A 26,947-nucleotide genomic window follows, 5' to 3' on the forward strand; every position below is an offset into this window, starting at 1 on the left:
CTGAAAGCCCCATCCAAGACAATGTGAATGAAAAAGAGATGATACATTTGAACATGAGAAAGGTAAAGACAAAACTGCCATTGTTTGCATACTCTTGATTATCTTCTAGAAAATCAATGATGTTTGAACAGCGCTTATTCATATTTTGAAAAAGGAGGGGGAGGGCCTGCAACCTCACATGATTCCAAATGATTAATGATCTAAATATAAAAAGAAAGTCAAAAGCAAAAAACATAAGCAATATTATAAGGAGATAAAGACAATTTCATGATCTTTGGAATACAGAAGTCCTTCTTTAAAGTGATTTGTAAAGGAAAAGACAGGAAGAAAATACTAATTTGACTATTTCAAAATCAAATATATAAAATAGCTATCAAAAGGCAAAACATGAGAAAAGACACACAGTATGTATAACCAGGATTTTTACCAAAATTATTGTGATTTGCAAAAATCAAAGAGTTTGACAGCAAAAATAACTGGCTCTTAAGACTATAAAAATAATTATCACTAAGAAAGATCATGCAACAGTCTCGAATAAATTAGACATACATTTTAGCAAGCAAGTCTATTTCTCTGTATCTGAGAAAACTTAAAACTTCCTCTGTATCTGAGAATACTTACTCAGAAGTTCTGGAAAGATACATTCCCTGATAACAGGGGTTTGAATCTTGGGAGGCAACTGTGTTGGGAGAGATGGGTGAATGCGGCACAGAGGGCTATCAGACGGTACTTCATCAGTATGTTTAATACCTTTACAAGGAGGATGCATATTACCTAAGTCATTAAAAATTAACTTTTTGAGATTTGTAAGAGTGGACATTTTCAGTTTCACTGTGTTCACAATTAAAGGTTCTGTCTTTGCAGCTAAAAGAAAAAGTATCCTGGTTGAGGCCAGTGTTTATGTAATCACAAATCTCTTACTCTGTTCCCTTGCTACAATAGGAAGAGTTTCTAGATGAGAATGAAGTTTACATACACCCTTCACATTGGGTTGATAAATTTGGGTTGGAAGTTGTCTGCGTTTATCTTTAGGCATATCAATTTTAAATGTTTAAATATCTGTAATTTTTTGTTTAACACTGATGTGGTTAGACTTATTATTTAGTCCACCATTTGGGATGGTGAAATCTTAAAAAGTACATCAAAGGCAGATTGTTTTCTCCAGTCCCGTTCTCAAGTATGTGGAAAATGGTAGGTTGTGCACTTAACTTTGTAACTTCATTATATAAATGGCATTAAACCAACCATAAAATAATTGCCAATAATAACAGCATTGTTTCACTGAGCTTTTATACATGACTATGAGTCATTTTTCCTCCTCAAAATGAGAAGTAGATTTTTTTTTTTTAAGTTAGGTTCTAAATATCCAACTTTTGACCATATTTTTCTTCTGCTCTGGATTTTTTTTTTCCTATCCGTCATTATATTTCTTTAGGAAACTTCTTTAAATTTTTTTAAGGGAAGGAACAAAGCTAGCAAAGAAACAGATGTGTCCCATATAAAATATGCAATAAATCTTGTCCCACAAATTCTTTGCTCTGAACTTTCTGACAGAAACTGTCAAATATCCACTTTAATTCAGGTATAAAATGTTCACTCCGTGTCATGGCGCCAACCACCATATGCCAGAGTAAAGTTAGTGACCAGCCATAAAAACAGCAGCATAAGCACCTTTGAAACGTACAAGTCATCGTGGGTGAGAACGACCCATATAAATCCATGGGGAATTAATCTCGGCTTTGCTACTATCCTGCTGCGCATTTACAATGAGCTTCTACTCCCACACAGCAGCAGTAGTAATACTTTTTAAAAGGAGAGAGAAAATAAGAGAGCCGTGTGTCCACCTAATGAGCTTGCTAGCGGGGGAGGGGTGCGCGGATCAGAAAGCAACAGCGGCTCAGCTCCTCCGCCTGCGGCAGCCCTGGAATCCCCTGGAAGGCACTGCCCAGCCTCAGTTGAACATGTGGGGTTCCTCTTCAGCTCGCCCTGCCTGGCTTCACAGATCATGTGAAACCAATCTCCCCACTGCGCAATCACAAGAAATGCCTTCAGCTTCATAAATCATCCTTATCATCCCACAGGAGGAGGGAATGCTATGGTTTTTTTCCCCAGTAAAACATTTCAAGCCTCTGGTTTCAGGAGCTTTTCTTTTTCTGAAATCACTTCCTTGCCACTTGCACAATTAGCTTTAGGCTCCTGCCTATAGGAGACAGTGGCATTTCTCCAGCTTACCTAACATCAGAACATTTCCAGGGAAGACCCATTTCCTACTAAGGGGCGGGGGCTTGTCCTACTCTCAGAGGCTTCACCCTGGCTTCCAAGAGTGTAAGGACTCTCAATTTTTTTCTTCCTCTTAAGGGTATGTTCCTTACACTGGATTTTCCAAATACCAAATATTTTGTTTAAACATAGTGAAAAAGAAATTTAAACTTATTTTGTATCATTACACATTAACACTTGTAGCCATCTATAACATTTCTCTACTTAGCTATGAAAATAAGCGAATAGAGGCCAAAGGGATGGATTTTTAATTATATTTGATATTTTAATAATCTTTCATAATTAAACATGTATCTCCTACAAAATCTAAGAAATAGTCAGAAAATTATTTTGAAATTCTCATGAGTTTCTAGAAAATTCTTTTTTGTTTTATTTGAATAGGTTCCATACCCACTTGAACAAAGGCCAAGTTTTCAATAATTATTTTCGATAATTATGAATTTAAATATGAATTAATTATAAAAGTACTGATTTAAAATTTGACTTCTTCCTTGACATATTAAAAGAAAAAGCAAGAAACTTCATTATATATTCAGTATGACTTCATCTATATGAGAAACCACAAATGAGTGGTGATTATAAATAGATACCTACATTTATGAGAATGAATTAACATGTTAATCAAGGCCATTACTTGGAGAAAAGCTTGTGCACTATTTTTATCTTCGTATTTCTTTCTCACATAACCAGATGTTCTACAATGAGGATTTTTGTAACTTGTAAAATCTAAAGAAAATACAAAAGTTTGCTAAAAATCGGGGTAGGAAAGTAACCCACTTTAACTTTTATTCTTACTGATTCCATTTTTAAATTGTTACCATAGCAAAGTGTTTATTCAATGTTTGTACAATTTTCTCCAGCAAAAGCTTTTCTACAAGAGGATGGAAATTATCATAGAAAGGTGCTGTTGGAAGAATCCGCCTGGAATTATATTAAGCTCACTATAAGCATTCTCTCCCCTGCAGACTAATAGATAGTGTGGTCACTTTTAAAACCAACCCTCATTCCTTTGTTTCCTTGAACTGACTCTGATGATGATCACTTGTGCTGATGGACTTTCTGCCTGTCTTCTAGTGGCTGAACAAATCAAGTACACTTTAATGTGGAAAATGTCTTCCATGGCACTTTCTTTGGAAAACCCAGTTTTCCCAGTGTTTTCTTATTTTATTGGAAATACTACCCAAAAAACAGACTATTCACTACACTTAGGTATTTAGGAGCATCACAACTGTTGAAGTTATGTACTTCTTGGGTACCAGTGCTAGTGGACCCATTTAAATGCCCTACTATAACAAATCCTTGATCAAATGAAACAGAAGTAGTAGTTCACAAAGTGTTTTGATGTTCAGAGCAATGGCCAGTATCAGGGAAGTTAGAATTGTTTTAGTTTCTGTGGCCCTGTAAATTCAGTCCTAAGTACACTCAGGCCACGGTTCCATAAGAAGACTGGATTAAGGGTAGCACTGGTGCTCTGTGACTTCTTACCAGGCATTCTCATGCACTCACTTTTACTTCTAAACACCTGAGCAGCTGTTTTTCTAAAGAGCCTCAATTATCTAACAAATTGTCTTAAGCTAAAAGGTGTCAGAGGTTTCATGTAAATAAATCTAGAAAAAGAAGGATTCAGATCTGGAAAGGTATAGGTATGTTATGTTTTATCTCACGGATGAATGTGGCATTTTCGTCTCTTAGATTTGATTAGTTAAGATCAGTCTTAAGGTGTTAAGATCTCTGCCCATGCATAAATTCTTTTTTCTGAAGTTTATTCTTTACAGTATTGATTAAAATCATTATATATTGGGCAATTTCTGGACAATTAAAAAATTTATATGAGATAGTTGCTTTATAGAGATTATAGAATTTCACATTTGTGTCTGTATATGATATAAATAAAGGACTTCAATGTGAGTGATTCACATTGTGCAAATGCTTGTTTTTCAGTTCTTACTTATTTTTATTGTTCCATCTTATACTGATATGGCAGTTTTTAAAATTAATTTATTTTGCATTACAATTCTTAATATACCATTATACAATAATTTATCATATCTCTGATTATATATAAGGTAGGTTGACACCAGATTCACATCATCATACATGTATTTTGTTTAATGATGAGGGTGTCCTTTCACCATCCATGCTATTACTCTTCTCCCTCCCTTTCCCTCCCACCCCTAGTTTTATGGCCCGTGAGCAGGAATCCATACAGAGTAACAGTGTGGTATAGTGAAAACTTGACTGGAGTCAATGAACAAGTTCTTTTTTGCCCAAAACTATATGTTTGAACTTAGGCTAGTCACACACTTTCAATGTGCTCTGCTCATTTTTTTTTCTGATTATATTGGATGAATATAATTAATCAAAAATAAATTAAAACATGAAAAACAAAATTAACTGAAGAGACAGAAATAACAGCCATAATATTTTGGCATATTACCTTGTAATATTATATATCTTTAGGATATATACCATTTCTGTGACATACTAACATAATTTTAGTCTTACTTCTTTTTTTCACTTATACTTGTATCATAGCATTTTCCCATGGTATTTTTCACATGCATGATTGGGAGTATGTCAAGCTTGTAAATGCACTTCAAGCCTTGGCCATTTTATTGTAGGGGTACACATTACTAAAAGGAAAACAGGATGCTTAGTTACTCAGACAAGCCTCATAGAACCCAAAAAAAAGTTGGGCAAGCCAACATTATGGCATGACAAAGCATTGCGGTCATAGTGATGATAGCAATTGACAGTCATCGAATGAATGTGCCAAGCACCTTACAAACATCTCTTTGAATTATTACAACTATCTAAATTACAGCCTATTACTACTCCCATTTATAAGTTCAAAAACTGAATCTTGGCCAAGTTCAACATCTTACACAAAGCCAGTAGTTAGAAAGTAATGGTGACACTTGAAATTTCAGCTCTACTGTGAAGAGTTGAAAAGTTTAAATGATCCGTGTAAATCCTTTAGCAGCATTGTGCCTGGCACATACTGAGTACTCAGTGAGCATTCACCATCATCACTGTGGCCACCAACAGCCTGATTATCCTGGTCAGGTGCATTAACCTCCTTCATCAGCAACTGATCAGTCAGTTATTTGACTGTCCTTGGACTTCATTAGCTGTGTCTATTGGCACATGGTATAGGTGCATCCTCTGTTATTGGAAAAATCCAATATTTATTCGATTTCTTATTGTTTTACTTAACTCACTTTTAAACTATACCGTGAGGGGCTTACACTAGGTAATTTCTCATAGCTCCAAAGTTCTCAAACGTAAAGTTGTATTTTATCTAGTCCACAGATGAACGTGTTAATATACAAAAACATCAAATGTTATTTATAAATAATATGGATAGCAATCAGAGGCAGTTATGGGAAACCCAAAGCCAGTTGGAGAATATTTTTCCAATTTGTTAATGAGGTGTTTTCTTTAGATTTGTTGAACATCAAATACTAATGCTATGAGATAAAAAGACAAATAAATAAGACCTTTGCTTTTGAAGAACACTACACTAAATCATAGGGGAAAATAAACGTGTCCTGTGACCACAAATTCAAACTAGAAGCTGCTTTGTAATCATTCTTACAAATTAATGGAGTAACAAATAACTGATTTATAAAAGTAGGTTTATAACCCCAAGTGCTAAGCTTGGGGTTATAAACTTTGTATTCAAATACAAAGTTTAAAGCAAATAACAACAACAAAATAGTCCATGCCTTCCTTTAAGTTAATGTTAAGATAAGAGAGTTATTTGGGAAAGGAGATCTTCCTCCAATAATGGAATATTTACAATTTATCACTTAATGATTATTTAGAGCCTCATGACTCTAAATCCCATTGTTTTTGAAATTTCACAAGTGTTCCAGATGAAATAAAATAGGAATAACTCTCTTTCAAAAACCTAGTATTTTTTCCAGAATTTCCTAAATCATAACCACTCCTTAAACAATAAAACAATAGAATCCACTAACCCACGTGACACCTAAAAAAAATTCTAAAGTACCTTAGAAGGTATGACCCTTCCCATTGAGGTAAAGAGGCTAGGTGGCAAGAGAGGCATTACCAGGAAACAAGGCTTATGCATAATTATTTTCTAAGTGAAAAATCATATTTTGTAAATATGTTTATTTAGAAATGTCTGTGAAAAAAATAGCTAAGGGAAAAGCATTATAAAAGACATACGTCATTTGTGTTAACATTGATAGGTCAAGGCATATGTGGCCTAGAAGATGGCATAACACAGTGAATTTCAGGCCCCGTTAGAGAATGCGGCCACCTGCCTCCCATTAATGTTAATGAGACTCTCACAAGATGGTTCTAAAATTTTAACCCCATGGTCTGCTTTAAAGCATCAAAAGTCAGGAAATTTAGAGTGAAAGCTGAAATTCCACTTTGGAACTTTCTCTCTGATGTATATACTCTTACGGAAAATGTAGTGTAAAGGGAAACTCCAAGACACCACCTTCACATTTGAGGATTCTAGAGAAAAACAATGCCCTGGGAAGTGACAGGGGCTTTGGAAAGTGTATTAGATTGTGAGTCAAAAGTCTGAATTCTCCCACTGTTATAGTGTAACCCAGAAAAGTCACTTCATCAACTTGGGTTTCCATTTTCTCTGCAATAAAGTTGAACGGGACCTCTAGATTATGGCTAGGTTAAGGTTATTCTGTCTCACCAACTCTCTCAAGTGATTGCCTGTGTATCATCCTGAAGACAAGCAATTGCTGCATACATAGAGTTCACTGGACTGTACAGAAGCAAAGGGAAAGGGTAGTGGAAGATTAGCAGACAATTAAAAGGTTTCCTTCAAGAAGAAAGAGCAGTTTTCCTCTTGAAATCTAAAGGATTCCTGTAGTGTCAATGTTGTGAACAGTTGAAAAACTTATCAGGTATAGAGGGTGGGGTGGGTCTTGTCTGAGTTAAATGTGTATAATGAAAAAAGTCAAAACCTTTAGAGTGAGTTGGACTTGTGCAGTGGGGATAAATTACTTCATTTAGATTCCAATTATAGTCATGCCAAGTTACCTCCCAGAATTGTTACTCAATGAAGCATTCACTTCTGCAATAGTAACTATTAGCACCCAGACAGGATGGGTAATATGATGAACACTTAAAATTATATTGTGATCCCTTAATTGTACTCATCACCTACACTAATAATTATTACAGTCATCACAAAATATAAAAGAATAATATGGTCCTTTTTACTTACACACACACACACACACACACACACACACACACACATATATATGCACACACACAAGGAGACTTTTTTTTTAGTACTTTCTAATTCAAGTTGTGCCAACATGGTGTTTAGTGAGATATTTGAATATTATTGCGCATGGCTTTAGAAGTATGAAAATATAAATGACTGAAGATCATGAGTTATTTGTTAAGCTTGATTGCATCAGGAACAATTATGTTCTACCATTTGTGAGGGAATTAAACTCAGTGCCCTAAGTCCACCAATGAGTTGATTGTCTCTAAACATCTGAAGTGGTACTAGTGATCTGCAGAAGATGAGAATAAGAGGGACTTAGAGAATAACTGCTGAAATCATTCCCTGTGTTCTGCGGGTCAGATGAAGAAACCTGATTGAGAACAGCCCCTGGTGTACCAAAGTTAGAGAAACCAATATTTTGCTTTTCCTTGATGCCTGTAAAAGTAATCAACTTAAGTTATGAAGGGCTACTGAAAAGAGCAGATAAAAATGATGAAAAGATGAAATCTGAAAAGTCTGATTGAACACAGGAGGATCCAGGCTAAAAAAAAAACACTGGCCTGGAGGGTTAGAATAGATGACTTTTTAAAGACTCCTTTTATCTGGGCTTCTTTTATACCTCTAAAAACCTCTTCCAAGTCTTCTGATACATTGTCTTCTACTTGTGACTTCCCAGTGGACTTTGGCTTCAGGCAGGTGATGTGGAAGTCAGGCTCCACCCAGGCATTGGGAGCCTCGACATGGTGCCAAGGCACAGCCTCCCATCACTTTACACAGAAAATGCCCAGGGAGCCCTTTGTGTGCCTCCCCTTTACCATCCAGCTAAACACTTGCCAAAGTAAACTGTGACAGATCAGAAATGATGATTCTAACTTAACCACAACTGGGAAAGCTAATAAGACAGGAAGACTAGTTAGGATATCATACTCCATAGGCAGGCATGCTAAGAGGAAAAAACTAAGGATAGGAGTCCTCCATAACTCAGTTCCAATATCTGTATTTCTTCCCTCTCAAATAAATGCTAAAAAGCTATTCCTCTTTCCATTGTTAGCAGGCTATTCCCTCTGTTGGAAAAAAGCATTCCCTTCTCCTGGAAAGTATGTAACGGTGAATTTCTAAGAAATGAAAAATGACAGCTATATTCACATCAAATGGATACCAAATGAAGCAGAGCATGGTCCTTTGTTTCCTCGTTAGTATCACCTGGCTCCTCTCTTTGTAGAGCTATAATAAAAACTACTTCTTTACTGTGCATCCTGTTGGTTTATACCAACCATGTCAGGTCCATAAACCATGGTATATTAAAATGTAATAGAGTGTGTAAAGAATACTAGGAAGATATTCCAGCCCCTATCGCTTCCCCTCATTTCACAATTTACTGCCTCCCAGATGGGTATACACAAATATGACTTAATTATGTTTAAGGTAAAACCTTTTCAGCCACTCTTAATGTGTAGGTGCCACCCCCTTGAGAATAAAACATTGAATATTTGGGCACATTTCCGTGATAGGTGTTCACAGCCCACATATTTTCTGGACATGTGATTTTATTTATAAAATCTTTCCCTTTTCAAAGTTAGCCCTAAAAAACAATTAGTCTACTTTTAAAACTCAGTTATAGATGAAACTCAAGTGTTAACATCATTTGTGCCCATGAAAAGATTTCAGTTGGAAACAGGACATATCAGAATAGAAATAATATTCTCTCACCCTTCAGTACTACTTTATTCTTGTTATTGCAAACAGAGAAAATGGTAGATTAGAAATTATACTGTCAAAAAAGTGGACCCTGATCCCCACATGAGATGGTGAGCAGGAACGATGTTCTGTAAATGTGAGTCTCTTTGGGCTCCACTTATCCATGTGTCAGACAAGTAGAGTGTCTCCTGGAAATGCTATGAAATCACCCTTGGTTATGGACCTCAGGAAACAAGAGTCTAGTCGGCAAGGCACGCTACTAGCGGTGACCTCAGGAACTCTGTTGTGCTGGATTGCAAGCTCTGAACACACTGTGCTCTGGAGCTCCACAGAAAGAGCAGCTCCATTGCTCGGGGAAGAGGCCTGGAGGGCTTTGTTGAAGAGGCAACTTTTAATCTTGATTTTTGAAGACTGAGAAGATACAGTAGGACTGGTGGGAGGAGGGAAAAGGGGAGATGAGGGCTTTCCAAGTAGAAGCAACTACATGCCAAAAAAATGACGAGAGAGCAGGTTGAACCCAGAGGTGAGGTTGAACCCAGAGTCCTCTGTGACAGGAGCAACTGCGCAAGCATTAGGCAGGAGCCAGGTCACGAAGGACTTGCTTTGTGCAGTGTGAAGGTATTTCATCCTACACTGTGGGTGAGGCAGAAAAATTTAAGCAGAGGTGTGGTGTAATTCAGCTCGCCTCTTTAAAATTTTTTTATTTCTTCTTTTCAGATACACATGACAGTAGAGTATATTTTGATATATTATACCTATGTGGAGTATAACTTCCCATTCTTGTGGTTGTATATGATGTGGAGTTACACTGGTCACATATTCATATATGAACACAGGAAAGTTATGTCTGATTTATTTTACAGTCTTTCCTATTCCTATCCCCCTCCTTTCTCTTCATTCCCCTTGTCTACTCCAATGAACTTCTATTCCTCCCTCCCTTCTCCCTTATTGTGTTTCAGCTTGCTTTTTATTTCTTTTTTCTTTCTTTTTTTTTAAATAATAATAAAGTTTTATTATAGTATTTTACTTGTGATACATGCCAAAATTTCTCTTTTTGGAAGAAAACTTTAAGTTTGCTTTATTATTTTTTATTTTGATAAAGTGATACTTTACTGTGAGAAGCGAGATACTTTTGTTTTGAGATAAATTTCATACATTAAATTTGTTATAGCATATTTATCGTCCATTCATGACTAGACTAAGACAAAATTATATTATTTTCTTTTATATCATCAAGAGAAGCAAATTGATAAATACCTTGGAGTAATGGGTAAAAAAGGAGAATAATTTTAGTTTATAAATTTTGGGGGGGGGTTAAGGGAATTTTTAATATACAACAAGTAATTCCAAAAGTATGAGTACATATGGACAAAGCTTAGTAATTTAGGATTCACTTTTGTAAAAGCATGACAAATATTAAATTTGCAGATTTCTTATTTCTTATTTTAGGATTTGGAATCCTTTTGAGGTTTTTTTGTTGTTGTTCTTAAGTTTTCTTTGATCTTTCACCTTGTAAATGCATTGTTTAACAATTAATAGTGGTAAATTTTTAATGCTGTTGGCTGGAAAACTGATTGGTGTATGATATATTATTTGTACTAAGAAATAACTTGCCCCAAAATACCTTTTGTTTGCTTAGGTTTCTTTCTTTCTTTCTTTTTAATGTCTGAAAATTGAAGGTATTTTTGTCATGATTGTAAACAGAATTATCCTGTATTAAAATATAGACTCTATTTTTTTTTTTTTTTGGGATTCAGTAACTGGTTTTAATTGAACTCAGATTTTTATTTTTTTTTTTTATTTTTTTTTTTATTGGTCGTTCATAACATTACATAGTTCTTAATACATCATATTACACGGTTTGATTCAAGTGGATTATGAACTCCCGCTTTTACCCCGTATACAAATTGCTGTATCACATCAGTTACCCTTCCATTGATTGACATATTGCCTTTCTAGTGTCTGATGTATTCTGCTGTCTGTCCTATTGTCTACTATCCCCCCTCCCCTCCCCTCCCCTCCCCTCCCCTTTCTCTCTCTACCCCTTCTACTGTAAATCATGTCTTCCATTTGTATTCTCTTGACTTACCCCTCCTTACCTCTTATATGACATTTTGTATAACCCTGAGGATCGCCTTCCATTTCCATGCAATTTCCCTTCTCACTCCCTTTCCCTCCCACCTCTCATCCCTGTTTACTGTAAATATTCTTCTCAAGCTCTTCGTCCCTACCCTGTCCTTGTTTACACCCCTTATATCAAAGGAGTCATTTGGTATTTGTTTTTTAAAGATTGACTAGCTTCACTTAGCATAATCTGCTCTAATGCCATCCATTTCCCTCCAAATTCTATAATTTTGTCATTTTTTAATGCAGAGTAATACTCCATAGTGTATAAATGCCACATTTTTTTTATCCATTCATCTATTGAAGGGCATCTAGGCTGGTTCCACAGTCTTGCTATCGTGAATTGAGCTGCTATGAACATCGATGTAGCAGTGTCCCTGTAGCATGCTCTTGTTAGGGCTTTAGGGAATAGACCGAGAAGGGGAAGAGCTGGGTCAAATGGTGGTTCCATTCCCAGCTTTCCGAGAAATCTCCATACTGCTTTCCAAATTGGCTGCACCAATTTGCAGTCCCACCAGCAATGAACAAGAGTGCCCTTTTCCCCGCATCCTCTCCAGCACTTATTGTTGTTTGACTTCCTAATGGCTGCCAGTCTTACTGGAGTGAGATGGTATCTTAGGGTGGTTTTGATTTGCATTTCTCTGACTGCTAGCGATGGTGAGCATTTTTTCATGTACTTGTTGATTGATTGTATGTCCTCCTCTGAGAAGTGTCTGTTCAGGTCCTTGGCCCATTTATTGATTGGGTTATTTGTTATCTTATTGTCTAATTTTTTGAGTTCTTTGTATATTCTGGTTATTAGGGCTCTATCTGAAGTGTGTGGAGTAAAGATTTGTTCCCAGGATGTAGGCTCCCTATTTATCTCTCTTATTGTTTCTTTTGCTGAGAAAAAACTTTTTAGTTTGAGTAAGTCCCATTTGTTGATTCTATTTGTTAACACTAGCGCTATGGGTGTCCTATTGAGGAATTTGGAGCCCGATCCCACAGCGTGTAGATCATAACCAACTTTTTCTTCTATCAGATGCCGTGTCTCTGATTTAATATCAAGCTCCTTGATCCATTTTGAGTTAACTTTTGTGCACGGCGAGAGATAGGGATTCAGATTCATTTTGGTGCAAATGGATTTCCAGTTTTCCCAGCACCATTTGTTGAAGATGCTATCCTTCCTCCATTGCATGCTTTTAGCCCCTTTATCAAAAATAAGATAGTTGTAGTTTTGTGGATTGGTTACTGTGTCCTCTATTCTGTACCATTGGTCCACCCGCCTGTTTTGGTACCAGTACCATGCTGTTTTTGTTACTATTGCTCTGTAGTATAGTTTGAAGTCTGGTATCGCTATACCGCCTGATTCACACTTCCTGCTTAGTATTGTTTTTGCTATTCTGGGTCTTTTATTATTCCATATGAATTTCATGATTCTTTTATCTATTTCTACAAGATATGCTGTTGGGATTTTGATTGGCATTGCATTGAACTTATAGAGAACTTTTGGTAATATCGCCATTTTGATGATGTTAGTTCTGCCTATCCATGAGCAGGGTATGTTTTTCCATCTTCTAAGGTCTTCTTCTATGTCTTTCTTTAGGGTTCTGTAATTTTCATTGTATAAATCTTTCACCTCTTTTGTTAGGTTGATTCCCAAGTATTTTATTTTTTGGGGGGATATTGTGAATGGAGTAGTTGTCCTCATTTCCGTTTCAGAGGATTTGTCGCTCATATACAGGAATGCCTTTGATTTATGCGTGTTGATCTTATATCCTGCCACTTTGCTGAATTCATTTATTAGCTCTAATAGCTTCTTTGTAGACCCTTTTGGGTCTGCTAGGTATAGAATCATATCATCTGCAAATAGTGATAATTTAAGTTCTTCTTTTCCTATTTTTATGCCTTTAATTTCTTTTGACTGTCTAATTGCTCTGGCCAGTGTTTCGAGGACTATGTTGAACAGAAGTGGTGAGAGAGGGCATCCCTGTCTTGTACCAGATCTTAGAGGGAATGCCTTCAATTTTTCTCCATTCAGAATGATGCTGGCCTGTGGCTTATCATAGATTGCTTTTACAATGTTGAGGTATGATCCTGTTATCCCTAATTTTTCTAGCGTTTTGAACATAAAGGGATGCTGTACTTTGTCGAATGCTTTTTCTGCATCTATTGAGATGATCATATGGTTCTTATTTTTAAGTCTATTGATGTGGTGAATAACATTTATTGATTTCCGTATATTAAACCAGCCTTGCATCCCAGGGATGAATCCTACTTGATCATGATGTATAATTTTTTTGATATGTATTTGAATCCGATTCGCCAGAATTTTATTGAGGATTTTTGCGTCAAGGTTCATTAGAGATATTGGTCTGTAGTTTTCCTTCTTTGATGTGTCTTTGTCTGGTTTCGGAATCAGGGTGATGTTGGCCTCGTAGAATGAATTTGGAAGTTCTCCCTCTTTTTCTATTTCCTGAAATAGCTTGAAAAGTATTGGTGTTAGTTCCTCTTTAAAGGTTTTGTAAAACTCTGCTGTATACCCATCCGGTCCTGGGCTTTTCTTAGTTGGTAGTCTTTTGATGGTTTCTTCTATTTCCTCTATTGTTATTGGTCTGTTTAGGTTGTCTATTTCCTCCTGGCTCAATCTGGGCAGATCATAGGACTCAAGGAATTTATCTATGCCTTCACTATCTTCTATTTTATTGGAGTATAAGGATTCAAAGTAATTTCTGATTATCTTCTGTATTTCTGAAGTGTCTGTTGTGATATTGCCTTTTTCATCCCGTATGCTAGTAATTTGGGTTCTCTCTCTTCTTCTCTTCATTAGCATGGCTAAGGGTCTGTCAATTTTATTTATTTTTTCAAAGAACCAGCTTTTAGTTTTGTCAATTTTTTCAATTGTTTCTTTTGTTTCAATTTCATTAATTTCAGCTCTGATTTTAATTATTTCTTGCCTTCTACTTCTTTTGCTGTTGTTTTGCTCTTCTTTTTCTAGGATTTTGAGATGAAGCATGAGATCATTTATTTGTTGGTTTTTTCTTTTTTTGAGGAATGAACTCCAAGCAATGAATTTTCCTCTTAGAACTGCTTTCAATGTGTCCCATAGATTCCGATATGTTGTGTCTGTGTTTTCATTTAACTCTAGGAAGTTTTTAATTTCCTCCTTGATGTCTTCTAAAACCCATTGATCACTCAGTAACCTATTGTTCATTCTCCAGGTGATGCTTGCTTTTTCCTTTCTTCTTTTATCATTGATTTTCAGTTTCATTCCATTATGATCAGATAAGATGCATGGTATTATCTCTACCCCTTTGTATTGTCTAAGAGTTGCCCTGTGACATAGTATATGGTCGATTTTTGAGAAGGTTCCATGTGCTGCTGAGAAAAAAGTGTAGCTACATGATGTTGGGTGGTATAGTCTATATATGTCAATTAAGTCTAGGTTGTTAATTGTGTTATTGAGTTCTATAGTTTCCTTATTTAACTTTTGTTTGGAAGATCTGTCCAGTGGTGAGAGAGGTGTGTTGAAGTCTCCCATGATTATTGTATGTTGGTCTATTAGACTCTTGAACTTGAGAAGAGTTTGCTTGATGAATACAGCTGCACCATTATTTGGGGCATATATATTTATGATTGTTATGTCTTGTTGGTGTATGGTTCCCTTGAGCAGTATGAAGTGTCCTTCTATATCCCTTTTGATTAGCTTTGGCTTGAAATCTATTTTATTAGATATGAGTATGGACACTCCTGCTTGTTTCCGCGGTCCATATGAGTGATATGATTTTTCCCAACCTTTCACCTTCAGTCTATGTATATCTTTTCCTATCAAATGCGTCTCCTGAAGACAGCATATTGTTGGGTCTTGTTTTTTGATCCATTCTACTAGCCTGTGTCTCTTAATTGGTGAGTTTAAGCCATTAACATTTAGGGTTATTATTGAGATATGGTTTGTTCTTCTATCCATATTTGTTTATTGATGTTACTAAACCTGATTTGTTATCCTCTTTGACTACTTTCCCCCCTTTACTGTCCTACCTCCCATTGTTGGTTTTCAATGTTGTTTTCCATTTCCTCTTCCTGTAATGTTTTGCCAAGGATTTTTTGAAGAGATGGTTTTCTAGCTGCGAATTCTTTTAACTTTTGTTTATTGTGGAAGGTTTTAATTTCATCTTCTAACCTGAAGCTTAATTTCGCCGGATACACGATTCTTGGTTGGAGCCCATTGTCTTTCAGTGTTTGAAATATGTTATTCCAGGATCTTCTAGCTTTCAGAGTCTGTGTTGAGAGATCAGCTGTTATCCTGATTGGTTTACCCCTAAATGTAATCTGCTTTCTTTCTCTTGCAGCTTTTAAAATTCTCTCCTTATTCTGTATGTTGGACATCTTCATTATAATGTGTCTAGGTGTGGATCTCTTATGATTTTGCACATTCGGCGTCCTGTAGGCTTCTAGGATTTGGGATTCTGTCTCAATCTTCAATTCTGGGAAGTTTTCTCGTATTATTTCACTGAATAGACTGTTTATTCCTTTGGAATGGAGCTCTGTGCCTTCCTGTATCCCAATGACTCTTAAATTTGGTCTTTTGATATTGTCCCATAATTCTTGGATGTTCTGCTCATGGTTTCTTAGCAGACTTGCTGAGCTGTCTATGTTCTTTTCCAGTTGAAATACTTTGTCTTCATTGTCTGATGTTCTCTCTTCTAAGTGATCTACTCTGCTGGTAGTATTCTCAATTGAGTTTTTAAGTTGGTTTATTGTTTCCTGCATTTCTAGAATTTCAATTTGTTTGTTTTTTATTACCTCTATCTCCCTGTGAAATTGATCTTTTACTTCCTGGATTTGTTTGTCAATGTGATCTTTCATTGTCTGATTTTGCTGTCTCATGTCTTCCTTGAGACTCCAGATCATCTGAAGCATATATATCCTGAACTCTTTATCTGATATTCCATCTGTTGCAGCTATTACCTCTTCTAAAGTTGAGTTGACCTGCATTGCTTGTGGTCCTTTCTTTCCTTGTCTTTTCATACTGCTCGCGTTTCTTTCTGCTTGGTGCAACTGTTGTGTTTTGAAATTTACCCCCTATTTATTTATGTTGCTCTTGTATACTTGAAAAGTCTCCCTTGCAGGTGCGGGCGGCGGCTGTGCCCCTACTCCAATTGGGGTGACGTGTCTACCACGCTGGCGGCTCTCTGGGCCTGTTCCGGGAGTGGAAGGCGGCTCTGCTCTGTCCCTATTCCAATTGGGGTGTCGTGACTACAATGCTGGCAGATCGCTGGGCCTGTTCCGGGCGTGGGCGGTGGGCTTGGCTGGCGGGATTCCACCTAATGGCAGTCCCTAACCTCCCTGCTTGCTAATTAATGGCTTCTCTGAGGCGCCACGCCTTCTGTAGCTGCGGGGCAGGCCGCACGAATCAGTTGGCCTGGATCTCCGGGGTCCTGCTGCTGGCTGTTTTGATGTTGCAAGCTGTTGGAGAGTGGTGGTGTATTCTTCAGCTTTCCCGGATGGTGGCCACTGACTGCCTGGATGGAGTGTCCGCTGTTTTGATGTTGCACTCTGAAGGAGAGTGGCGGTGTATCCTTCAGCTTTCCAGGATGGTGGCCGCTGACTGCCTCGGTGGAGTGTCCGCTGTGGGGGATGGGACTGTACCGCTTCCTTCCCCTTCTGAGATCCCGTGCTCGGCCCAAGGGTCCGTGTGGGCTTGGCTGGTGGGATTCCACCTAATGGCCTTCCCTAACCTCCCTGCTTGCCAATTAATGGCTTCACTGAGGCACCACGCCTTCTGTAGCCGCAGGGCAGGCCACGCGAATCAGTTGGCCTGGATCTCCGGGCCCTGCTGCAGGCTGCTGGGATCCCTGGCACTCTATCACTTTGATTTTTTCTGCTTGCCCCTCCCCCCAAAATATAGACTCTATTTGTGTATCTTTTATGCCCTCAACATTTGAAGGTTAATCCATACTGGCATGTTTTAGAACATTCGAAAAAAGAAATTACTTTTAATACCAACCTTTTAAATTTCATGAAGATTTTGGTAGGAATAATAGTATATACTATAAGCATTGACAAAACTGAAAATTTCTTTCTATGAAATATAAAATGCTCAGTATCGAAATCCAAGTTGGGTGTGGTATATCAGTGTTAACTTTGGATGTTTTGTGTTTTATATTTATGTTGCAATGTTCAAAATGCAATTTTTTTCTTTTTTTATTGGTTGTTCAAAACATTATGACATATCATATTTCATACATTAGATTCAAGTGGGTTATGAACTCCCATTTTTACCCCAAATACAGATTGCAGAATCACGTCCGTTACACATCCACATTTTTACATAATGCCCTATTAGTAACTGTTGTATTCTGCTGCCTTTCCTATCCTCTACTATCCTCCCTCCCCTCCCCTCCCATCTTCTCTCTCTACCCCATCTACTGTAATTCATTTCTCTCCTTGTTTATTTTCCCATTCCCCTCACAACTTCTTATATGTAATTTTGTATAACAATGAGGGTCTCCCTCCATTTCCATGCAATTTCCCTTTTCTCTCCCTTTCCCTCCCACCTCATGTCTCTGTTTAATGTTAATCTTTTCTTCCTGCTCTTCCTCCCTGCTCTGTTCATAGTTGCTCTCATTATATCAAAGAAGACATTTGGTATTTGTTTTTTAGGGATTGGCTAGCTTCACTAAGCATAATCTGCTCTAGTGCCATCCATTTCCCTGCAAATTCCATGATTTTGTCATTTTTTAGTGCTGTGTAATACTCCATGGTGTATAAATGCCACATTTTTTTATCCATTCATCTATTGAAGGGCATCTGAGTTGGTTCCACAGTCTAGCAATTATGAATTGTGCTGCTGTGAACATCGATGTGGCAGTATCCCTGTAGCATGCTCTTTTAAGGTCTTCAGGGAATAGTCCGAGAAGGGCAATAGCTGGGTCAAATGGTGGTTCCATTCCCAGCTTTCCCAGGAATTTCCATACTGCTTTCCAAATTGGCCGCACCAGTTTGCAGTCCCACCAGCAATGTCCCACATCCTCGCCAGCACTTGTTGTTGTTTGACTTCATAATGGCTACCAATCTTACTGGAGTGAGATGGTATCTTAGGGTGGTTTTGATTTGCATTTCTCTGACTGCTAGAGATGGTGAGCATTTTTTCATGTACTTGTTGATTGATTGTATGTCCTCCTCTGAGAAGTGTCTGTTCAGTCCTTGGCCCATTTGTTGATTGGGTTATTTGTTATCTTATTGTCTAATTTTTTGAGTTCTTTATATACTCTGGATATTAGGGCTCTATCTGAAGTGTGAGGAGAAAAGATTTGTTCCCATGATGTAGGCTCCCTATTTACCTCTCTTATTGTTTCTCTTGCTGAGAAAAAACTTTTCAGTTTAAGTAAGTCCCATTTGTTGATTCTTGTTATTAACTCTTGTGCTATGGGTGTCCTATAAAAGTTGGCTCCGATCTACATATTGTGGGGTCGGGCTTCAGCTTGCTTTTTAAAAAAAATATATTTATTTTAGTTGTTGATGGACCTTTATTCTTTATTTATATGCAGTGCTGAGAATCAAACCCAGTGCCTCACACATTCAAGGAAAGTGCTGTGCCACTGAGCCACAACCCCAGTCCTCAGCTTGCTTTTTAAGATACCTATTCCAATGAAATGCAGGGAATCTGTCTCATATCACTCAGTAGAGCCAAAAGGTTAAAGAATAAATCTTTGCATCATTGTTTTTTATGTGGTGTAGGGGAAATGATCTAGTTAATCCGGATAAAGACTACAGAACTCAATGCTCATTACTTGGAAAGAATTACGTGAGAATAATTATAAGTACTTCTGTCTGCCTCACTCCTAACCCTATGACGGCCAGGTATTTATGAAATTATAAATCAGTTTCTTGCTTTCTATTCTGAGGATTAAGTAAGACAAAATGGGCTCAAAGAAGAGATGACATGACTTTGGGTTGGACCTGGAACACATACTTCTGTATTAAAGTCTTACAGACCTGGGGAAGGACATGAGTTCTGTAGGTAAAATGGGGAAAACTGACCTTTTCAGCAGAAGACACCCAGTCTTCCTTGAAAACAATCACAAGGAAAATCTCATCTACTGAAATAGGTTATGGATATTCTTCAGAAAAAAATTCTATATTTTTTCCTGGAAATTTTTAATACCCATCCTGGAGTCAGAGAGATATAGAATATATTCTCATTATTTTATTTTGCCTCACCATGCTTCTCAGATATTGCATTTTTATACGTTGAAGGTCTGTACAACCCTACATTGAGGAAGTCTATCAGCGCCATTTTTCCAAATTTATGTACTCACTTTGTGTTCTGTCCCGTCTTGGTACCTCTCTTGGTATTTCACACTTTTTCATTATTGTTGTATCTGTTATGATGATCTGTGATGTTTTCTATTACTCTTGGCATTGGGGGCTTCAAGAACAGTGTCCATATGACAGAACTTCACACCAATGAATGTTGTATGTGTACTGACTGTTCCACCAACTGGCTATTTCCCCATCCATGTCCTCTTCCCCAGGCCTCCCTATTCTCTTAGCCATAAAATATTAATATTAGGCCAGTTAGAAATCACATACTGACCTCTTAAGTATTCAAGTGAAAGGAGGAGTCTCTCACTTTAAATCAAAAGTGAGAAATAATTAAGTTTAGTAAGGAAAGGTACATCAAAAGCTAAGCCTCTTGAAGGAAAAAAAAAAAAAAAACATAGCCAAGTTGTGAATGCAAAGAAAAAGTTCCTGAAGGAAATTGAAAGTGCTACTCCAGTAAACACATGAATGATAAGAAAGTGACACAACTTTATTGCTGATCTGGAGAAAGTTTTAATGTTCTGGATAGAGGATCAAACCAACCACACATTCCCCCAAGCCAAAGCCTAATGCAGAGCAAGACTCCCGCTCTGTTTAATTCTCTGAAGACTGAGAACAGTGATGAGGCTACAGAAGGAAAATTTGGAACTACAGGAGGTTGATTGGTGAGGTTCAAGGAAAGAAGACGTCTGCATGACATCAAAGTATAAGGTAAAGAAGTGCTGATCTAGAAGCTGTGGCAAGTGATTCAGCAGAACTGGTGAGGTTACAATGATGTGACCACACTCAATGACAGATCCCATGTGGATGAAACGGTCTTCTAGCCTTCTTTTGGAAGAAGTTGCCTTCCAGGACTTTCATAGCTATAGAGCAGAAGTCAGTACCTGGCTCCCAAGCTTAGGAGAGCAGACTAACTTTCTTGTTGGGTTTTGTGTTGGGCTAACACAGCTCGTGAGTTTAAGCTAAAACCAATGCCTATTTACTATTATGAAAAACTAAGGCCCTAAAGACTGATACAAAATGGGCTCCGCCTGTGCTCTATAAAGGGAGCAACAAAGTCTGGATGACAACACATCTGTTTACAACATGGTTTACTGAATATTTTAAGCCCACTGTTGAGACCCACTGCTCAGAAAAAAAAAAAAAAAAGATTCCTCTCAAAATATTACTTCTCAGTGACAATGCACCTAGTCACCCAGCAGCTCTAGTGGAGATGGACAATGAAATGAATTTTGTTCTAATGCCTACTAACACAACATCCATTCTGCAGCCCATTGATCAAGGAGTAATTTTGACTTTCAAGACTTATTATTTAAGAAACACATTTCAAGTCTATAGCTGCTGCTGATAGTGATGGATCTGGGCAAAGTAAACTGAAGACTTTCTGGAAAGGATTCGCCATTCCAGATGTCTTTAAGAACATTCATGATTCACGGGAGGAGGGCAAAATATCCTTGTTAATAGGAGTTTGGAAGAAGCTGACTTCAACTCTCATGAATGACTTTGACGGTTTCAAGATTTCAGAGTAGGAAGAAAGAGCAGATGTAGAAATAGCAACAGAACTCACAGCATTTAAGTGATAAAGGAGGGCTTAAAAGTTGGCACATAACTGTCTTGCATTCTGATTTGCATTCCTTTATTCCACACTCATTGACTAGAAAGGGCCATTTCTGCTTCTCTTGTTGTAGGTTATTGTATACATGAGTTTCAGAATTACTGTTTTGAGGCAATTTCATGACAACTAATGAGACAAACACCATGCAATGGTCGAGAAAATAAAATCCTGAGGCATAAAAGATTTGTGCTGAAGAAAGTGGTCTTTACTCAGTAAAGACTACACCAAATAAAATCTACATAAATATCTCCTAAACAAAAACACATTTTCTTGAGATGCTCTGTTGCTTCTATGCCAGTGACTATAGAATTATGAAAAATGCATACTGCTGTTTCATGGAGAAAAATCAAAATTTAAGAAAGCAATACCAGTTCTACCAATGACAGAAAAAATCATTGTGCCACAGGTAAGTCATGGAGCGAACTTACTTCCCTCTCTCTAATTGCTTCCAGAAATTCATCATGATCACTATGAACATATAGCCTTGATGAAGAAGTTTGAAAGATCGATATTAAGTGAAACTTCTCATTGTTAGTATTCTGACTTATTTCTTATTACTTTTATTGTTTTGAAGGTATTGTCATTCTAAGCAGCTCCTTTACTCCCCAGATTTGGAAAAGAGTTAAATTTAACTTGCTGAAGGCAGGGAGATAGCTTCTTGAGAAGGAGAGAGAAAGAAGAGCCAAGGGATGCTTATTTCTCTCTCTCCTAATGCTACTATCTCTCCAAACTTACTCTTCTAAGAAGACACCTACCCACCCTACCCCCCACAGGTGGTACCGAAGTTTAAATAGAAAAAAAAATAGCATCTAAAGACTACTGTCCACAGGGCTTGGTTGGATAGAAGATTAAATAAATCTCATACATAGATTCAGAGCCACTATTTGACAAAGTTGTAGGATAAGGACAATTTTCATCTAAGACTTACTCTCTTCAATTTAAATATTGTCTTCTCCTGTTTTCGGCCTAGTATTGATGTGTTGTACACTAGCTGTCTAGACATGTCTCATTCATAACCCACAGAGGTTCCTTTTGTAGGCATCCATCTATGCTCTGGAATATTCCTGCTAACCCTGGTCAGAAATTACTTACACTGGATCTTTTTCTCTCAGGGTTGATTGTCTGTCTTCCCTAACTGGAATGAAAGTTCTACAGGGACCTTTGTCTGCTTTTTTCACTGTTGGGACCCAAGCACCTAGAATAGTGTCTGTGTGTGGATGCATGAACAAACCCACCTATGTCATGATGTATCCATAGTCAATAAGAGCTGAAGTCTGAGGTTGCAGAGATAAATATGGCTGGCAGGAAGGGTTGCTTTGTTCTACAAAGTGTGGGAAAACATATTTTAAAAGTTGAGATATATTCATTTAAAAATCCCCTTTCAGATTCTCTCAAAAAAGTAGAAGTTTTGCTGACAAGTTTCTGATCTCTCCTAAATGGAACATGGCTTTCCCACTTCCCTGTTCACTTACCCACAATAAGATTCCCCAGTTCCAGCATGGAGAAACAAGGAATAGAATTTTAGGACATTGAGATGCTTACACTTGGCCCTTAATGACCTTATTTATTGATGATATTAGAAATTGAGCTTGTGACCCTAGTCTTTTAAATATTTTCTTTCCATCTAATATATTTGAATTTGACTTAGAGACTTTAAAATGTATGATGATATAGTTGGAATTTTCACATGTTGTGGTAAGAGAAGTATTTTAGGCTGGAAAAGCTTCTAAGTCACACATGGGGAGGAGGCCTTTTCTATCTGTGCATAGTCCCTGGGTGTGGGAAGAATTCAAACCTCTTAATTCTTCTCATTGTCAAGACTCTTTTCCCCCAAACTCAAAGTTACTATAATGTTCTTTGCTTCTTAATAACACTTTTCTTGAGCTAGGTTTGTAGCTCAGTGGTAAAGTGCTTGCCTAGCATGTGTGAGGCAGTAGGTTCAATTCTCAACACCACATATAAATAAGGTCCATTGACAACTAAAAAAATAAAAATAAAAACACTTTTCTTTAACTAGACATGATGCCTGTAATCCCAGCAACTTGGGAGGCTGAGGCTGGAAGATTACATGTTTGAGCCCAGTCTGGACAACTTAGCAAGATTGTCTCAAAATAAAAATTTTAAAGGTCTTGGGATGCAGCTCAGTGGTAGAGTGTCTGGCATGCCTGAGGCCCTAGGTTCAATCCCCAATACTGCAAATACATATTTTAAAAAACATAGTACCTTCTTTTGCATTTGGACACTGTTATTTCCCATGGAATTATTAAAAAGTCTTACTGTTTAAGTCACTTTGAATGGGGTATTTTTTGTCATTAAGTTCATATGCAGTGAAACTTGGACACAATCTACTTAGCACAGCGTGGAAGTACCCAGTTAGAAACCATCTAGTGATGGAGAAAAGCTAAGGTCCTTCAGGAAGGCACTCAGGCCTGAGAGAGGTATTGTCCTCCCTCTTTTCACTGGATGAGAACAAATAGCTAGTTTGATTCACCTTTGGGGGAACCTGCTCACTACTGAAAGTCATTTCTCAATATCTGATTGGGCTGAGTACCAGACTATTTCACAGAGATTTCTGCTAGGTATATGACCATGGAGAGGAACATACAGCAGCAGATGAGTGGAACTGTGACTAAGCCCTGCCCAAAATGATTTACTGACCAAAACCAAATTAGTTTAATATTAAGCAAAATAATTTTAGTAGTTGAAATGTATTATGCTTGGAGATACTAGTATAAAACTTTAGCCTCAGAATCTATAGCTCATGTTCATATTCTAAACAAAGTGTTATGCTTAGGAAAGCTAATGTCTCTCCTTTTAAGTAAGTGGTATCCAATAAATGCATTTTTGTTAAATAATTTACATGGGTCCTTTCCCACATTTACATCTGTAACAGAAAGCAAGGTGAATGAAGTTTCTGCTTTATTGAAGCTTACATTCAATTGTTGTATGTAGACAAATGAGTAAAGAAATAGTCTGTCAGAAATACAGAGGCTACAGGAGGAAAAGGGTAATCACCAGGTTGTGAAGGGGAAGTGGGTGACATGTCAGATGATGAGGTATGTTCTTTTCTTTATCAGGCCAGAGAAGATGGTATTTGAAAAAGTGAAACCTCCTTATTAGACAGTCCCCACAGAGCATGGCTTCTTAATTTGTAGGTTCAGACTACATATCTCATATCATTGATTTCCTGAGCAGTCTTGTATGTTTTTTCACAAGGCATTTAGCAGACTGCCAAAGGAGTTGTGAGTGTGAGACAGTGCATACGTGGGTACTTATGAGTTTATTTGAGTCCCAGAAGAGCTGCTGCAAATACTAGTGGATTTATTTTGTTTTGGAGTGAGGGAAACGTGATGGGAACATGCCAAAGCTTATCTGGCTGTGGCCCAAGTGAGCACATCTACCAATCTGCCCTGTACTGTTCCAATTTATATCTTTGTCCAGGTGTAATTATTAATATAATTCCCTCTCACTCTCAAAAGTGTCCCAGAAGAAACACAAGATTATATGGTCACTGTTAGCTCTGTTTTCAAGAAATCAGTGTGGCAGATGTAGCAAAGTGAGGGGTCTCAAGTGCTTGTAAATCCCTGCACTCAGATTTACTGTAAAAATCAATGGGTGCACTCAAAGGTATCCAATTATACAAAGAGTGTGATGAAAAATATCATTTTAATCATAATTGTTTTCTCTTTCACAGCCAAAAAGGAACATAAAATGGAAGAAAGCCATTTGGAAAATGCACAGAAAAGGTAAGAAATTCTGACTTACTTGCAATTCTTTCTTTGAGAAGACATTCTTTATCATCATCATAACCATTATTGAGTATATTCCCATTACTGTGTGACCATCCATCTCCAGAACCTTCTTCATCTTCCCCACCTAGAACTCTGTACCCAGTAAGCACTGACTCCTTATTTCCCTCCGCTGGTCCTTGGCAGCCATCCTTCTACTTCCTGTCTCTGTGACGCTCTACTCTAGGGACCTCATGTAAGCAATGGATCATGCAGTGTCTGTCTTTTTGGGACTGGGTTATTTCATTTCCACAACGTTTAAGTAGCCATTCTTTGGACTCCATTTGTTAAAATCATGCATCCAGGAATAGTAGGATTCAATTGGGAGCTGGGGTGAAAGCTCTGTTACAAGACTTGGGGATATTTTTCCCAAGAAATGGAGAATCATTCAGAAGTGACTTGCCTCATACATGTGCTGTGACACTCTCCCATCCATGTGCGTCTCCTCCACTGCTCTGCTCCTGGGCCACTTCATGGAAGTTAGGAACAATTTCATCCTTTACCACTGGTTTAATCCAATTATTACAAACACCTAGGAGACTCTATCTCTCCTCAAATATAGTCTACAAGATTTTTATAGACAATGGGACAGATGGAAAGAAGGGACAGCTTCAGCATCTGGAAAATCCCCCCAGAATTGGGAGACACCTCACGGGTCTTCTGTTCAGCCTCACACCCACTCTAGGCCTCTTCCCTGCTTCTCTCTCTCTCTCTCTCTCTCTCTCTCTCTCTCTCTCTCTCTCTGTCTCTCTCTCTCTCTCTGTCTCTCTCTCTCTCTCTGTCTTTCAGTAGACACCAGAGTGAGACCCTCCATCCCAGATAGCCTAATAATCATGCATGATGAGCCCTTGCAGGTCTTTCCGTTTTTGCTAGTTGACAGGTTAGTCGGCTTGGTTGTCCCTCCCTTTTTGAAGTGACTAGAAACAGACACAGCCATTCTCAAATTCAGGGCAGAGGACTGAAATATGTTTTATCAGGACTGATTTGAAAAGTGCTAGAAGATTAGGTGAGAACGTAGGGGTAGGGAACAGCATGTAAGGAAACCATGAGCCTCATAAATAGGTGAGGAGAAGACTTTAAATCCAAATGAACAAACTAGAAATGAGCCATTTTCCTCTGCTCTCGCCACATTTTTTGAGTGTACTGAAAACCCCCAGACAGTGCCGTCTGCCCTGCTTTGACAGGTGCCAACATCTTGCCCCGCTTCTTACTGTAATTGCCAAGAAAATTAAAATTCTGATGAAAGCAAGATTAAGGCACATCTTGTAGTTTTCTGAGTGCAGACCTATTCTTGAATCATGAGTATCAATCTGTCATGATAATCATTGAAAACCAAGATGATTACCTGGTTATGTTTTTAGATTTTTGTGCCCCCTACTGTTCTTATCCGACACTAAAATTTCCTTCCTCGATATATAAAATGAGTATGTGCCTGTGTTATAGAAATAGCTCATGGAGAAGAGACTGGCAACAAGGGCACACTGGTATTGGACCAAATAGAAATTTAGCTGCAGGGTAGATGTCAAATTTCTAATCCTTTTTCAAGACTGTCAGTAAGGGAAAAAGGGGCCCACCTTAGAGAGGCCGAAGCTGCTGCTGTGCATTAGCTATGCTGAGGGGAATCGTAAATTTTGGTTGTCAGCGTTTTCCGTGGCTTTGTGGCCAAGGTAGTCTAGCTTTCATGTCATTCATGAAATATGTCAGATGCCATCTTTAATGGAGAAACCACAGTTGTTTGGTTATACTCTTTAAGGAGGTTGTGGTCACTGTTGCAATATTCGTGTGAGATTTAGTAAATTCTTATGTTTTATTCTCAAGAGAAACAGTTTACTCTGAGGCTAAGGAATATTTGCTTTTCCTAAGCAGATTCTGAAGGCATGCATGTAAACCAGTAAGTGGATG

General features: G+C 37.7%; 1 protein-coding gene across 3 annotated transcripts in view; it reads left to right on the forward strand.

Moving 5' to 3' along the window:
• Fmn1 (formin 1) overlaps nt 1–26,947 on the forward strand; it is a 368,173-nt gene that overhangs the window by 311,082 nt on the left and 30,144 nt on the right. For all 3 annotated transcript variants that reach the window (XM_026392750.2, XM_026392761.2, XM_026392768.2), the window contains one exon: nt 24,952–25,003. In XM_026392750.2, coding sequence (XP_026248535.2) covers nt 24,952–25,003 — 52 coding nt within the window. The remainder of the gene's footprint in view (nt 1–24,951; nt 25,004–26,947) is intronic.

The sequence above is a fragment of the Urocitellus parryii genome, chromosome 6 (assembly GCF_045843805.1).
Source record: "Urocitellus parryii isolate mUroPar1 chromosome 6, mUroPar1.hap1, whole genome shotgun sequence".
Classification (NCBI taxonomy): domain Eukaryota; kingdom Metazoa; phylum Chordata; class Mammalia; order Rodentia; family Sciuridae; genus Urocitellus; species Urocitellus parryii.